The following is a 1,712-nucleotide window of genomic DNA, read 5'->3' as shown; positions in this document are numbered from 1 at the left end:
GGCTAGGGTTCCCTCCACGGCCTATGGGGGTGACACAGGAGGGGAGAGGGGAGGGGGTCATCTATAGACGAGTATTGCTCTTAATAAAGGCTGCAATAGACTAGAGAACAAAATGTCAAATGATACAATTTAATTTATCAAATTGTATTGACTTTGATACAATTGTAGTACACAAATTACATGATTAACAAGTACAGTAGATTCATTATATCACAACTTCACAACTCCTTAAGAAACGCGATTGCATTGCACTATAGATGTTGCCCGCGCTTTCGCCATTGATTCGTCTTCCTGATCAGAAACCCACGGCAATGGCACCGACGAAAACCACGGTTCCAATCGCCGCGAGACGGGCCCCACGGCTGCCCTTGTAGGCTCCGCTGTCGTAGGGGCTGTTGTCCACCAGCGGCTGGCTGCCGAACGCTGCCGCTCCGGCCACACCGCCCGCAGCCCCCGCCGCCGTCGCGGCTGCACCCTGTCCGCCCATGTCCCCGGTACCATCGAAGGCTCCTGTCCCGGCGACCGGTGCAATCCCGTAGCCGTCACCCAAGGGTCCTCCTCCTGTCCCCGCGGCAACACCTCCGCCGCCTCCCGCCGTTGGTGCAATGCCGTAGCCGTACCCGTCGCCCAAGCCGCCTGCCCCCGGGGCAACTCCTCCTACGCCGGCAAAGGCTCCGGCCCCTGGAGCAACCCCGTCCCCGAGCTCCGCCGCCTGCGGTAGCTCGGCCGCGTGGCCGTTGCCGCCCTCCACCTGGCCGAAGGGCAGGTTGCTGCTGTGCGCGCCAATGGGCTCGGCGAAGGGCGGCAGCGCGGCCGCGAGGCCCGGGGACCCCGGCGCGCCGCAGTGCTGCGCGTGGCGGGGCTCGTCGCTGGCGCGCCACGCGAGTTCGCCGTCCTTGTCGCGGACGCGCATGTCGCCGTCGTCGACGAGCTCGAGCGTCTGGAGGAAGTTGGTCCCGTCGGTGTTGGTCTCGCCGTGCCACACCTCGTCGGCCCCGTCGAACACCTCCAGCCCGTGCCACGAGAAGAGCAGGGTGCACGTGTTGACCGTGCTCACCGGCCGGCACTCCGACTCCCACGCGCTCGCGTGGGCAGCGCTACCGCCTTCGCCCTCACCACCGGCCATCACCTCGACGTAGCAGAAGTCGGCGCCGAGCCCGCCGGCGCCTGGCGCGGTGTGGGTGCGCACGAAGTAGGCCGCGTACTTGCCAGAGGGAGACGTGAGTAACAGCACGGGCGGGCTGGCGTGCCCTCCTGGTGGGATGCTCGCCAGGATCTGCTGCTTGGACACGCGCTCAATCGTGCCACCCGGCGCCGTCGCCGCCGTGAGCGAGCAGGAGAGGAGTAGGAGCACGGCTATGGATGACATGACCTCCATGGCTGGCTGGCAGCTTCTCGATCGTGTTTCTTGCTTGTGTGCTTGCTGCTCTGTCGCTGTGGTTGTGGATGGTGTAGCATGATGAAGCGTGCGTGTGCTTATGTAGTTGAGGTGGTGATGGAGTAGGAGATGTCGAGTCTCGAGTGGTTAGATCAGGAGCTGGAGTTAGTACATCACCCGTTCCAATACTGCATGCACGAGTAGAGCCGTAGAGGAGTGGTTCTGTGTTCCAATAGTATAGCTTTCCTGAAGAATAAATAGAACAATCAGACTCTAAATTCTGAAACAAACAGATGCAACCAATGAATCAGACGTGACAATGCAACACCTGAAG

General features: G+C 61.4%; 1 protein-coding gene across 1 annotated transcript; it reads right to left on the bottom strand.

Annotated features, from left to right (window-relative positions):
- Positions 1 to 123: 123 nt before the first annotated feature.
- Positions 124 to 1,433, bottom strand: LOC119362565 (uncharacterized PE-PGRS family protein PE_PGRS3-like). Its single transcript, XM_037627807.1, has one exon. It carries the CDS (start codon positions 1,376 to 1,378, stop codon positions 296 to 298), a length of 1,083 nt encoding a protein of 360 aa, XP_037483704.1. The 5' UTR covers positions 1,379 to 1,433; the 3' UTR covers positions 124 to 295.
- Between the last annotated feature and the right edge of the window lie 279 nt (positions 1,434 to 1,712).

This window comes from Triticum dicoccoides, chromosome 2B, assembly GCF_002162155.2.
Source record: "Triticum dicoccoides isolate Atlit2015 ecotype Zavitan chromosome 2B, WEW_v2.0, whole genome shotgun sequence".
Classification (NCBI taxonomy): Eukaryota; Viridiplantae; Streptophyta; class Magnoliopsida; order Poales; family Poaceae; genus Triticum; species Triticum dicoccoides.
This window is presented reverse-complemented; position numbering and strand designations above follow the sequence as displayed.

Excerpts from the sequence above, each read along its gene's own strand:
- LOC119362565 (XM_037627807.1), bottom strand. The coding sequence starts at position 1,378 with ATGGAGGTCATGTCATCCATAGCCGTGCTCCTACTCCTCTCCTGCTCG.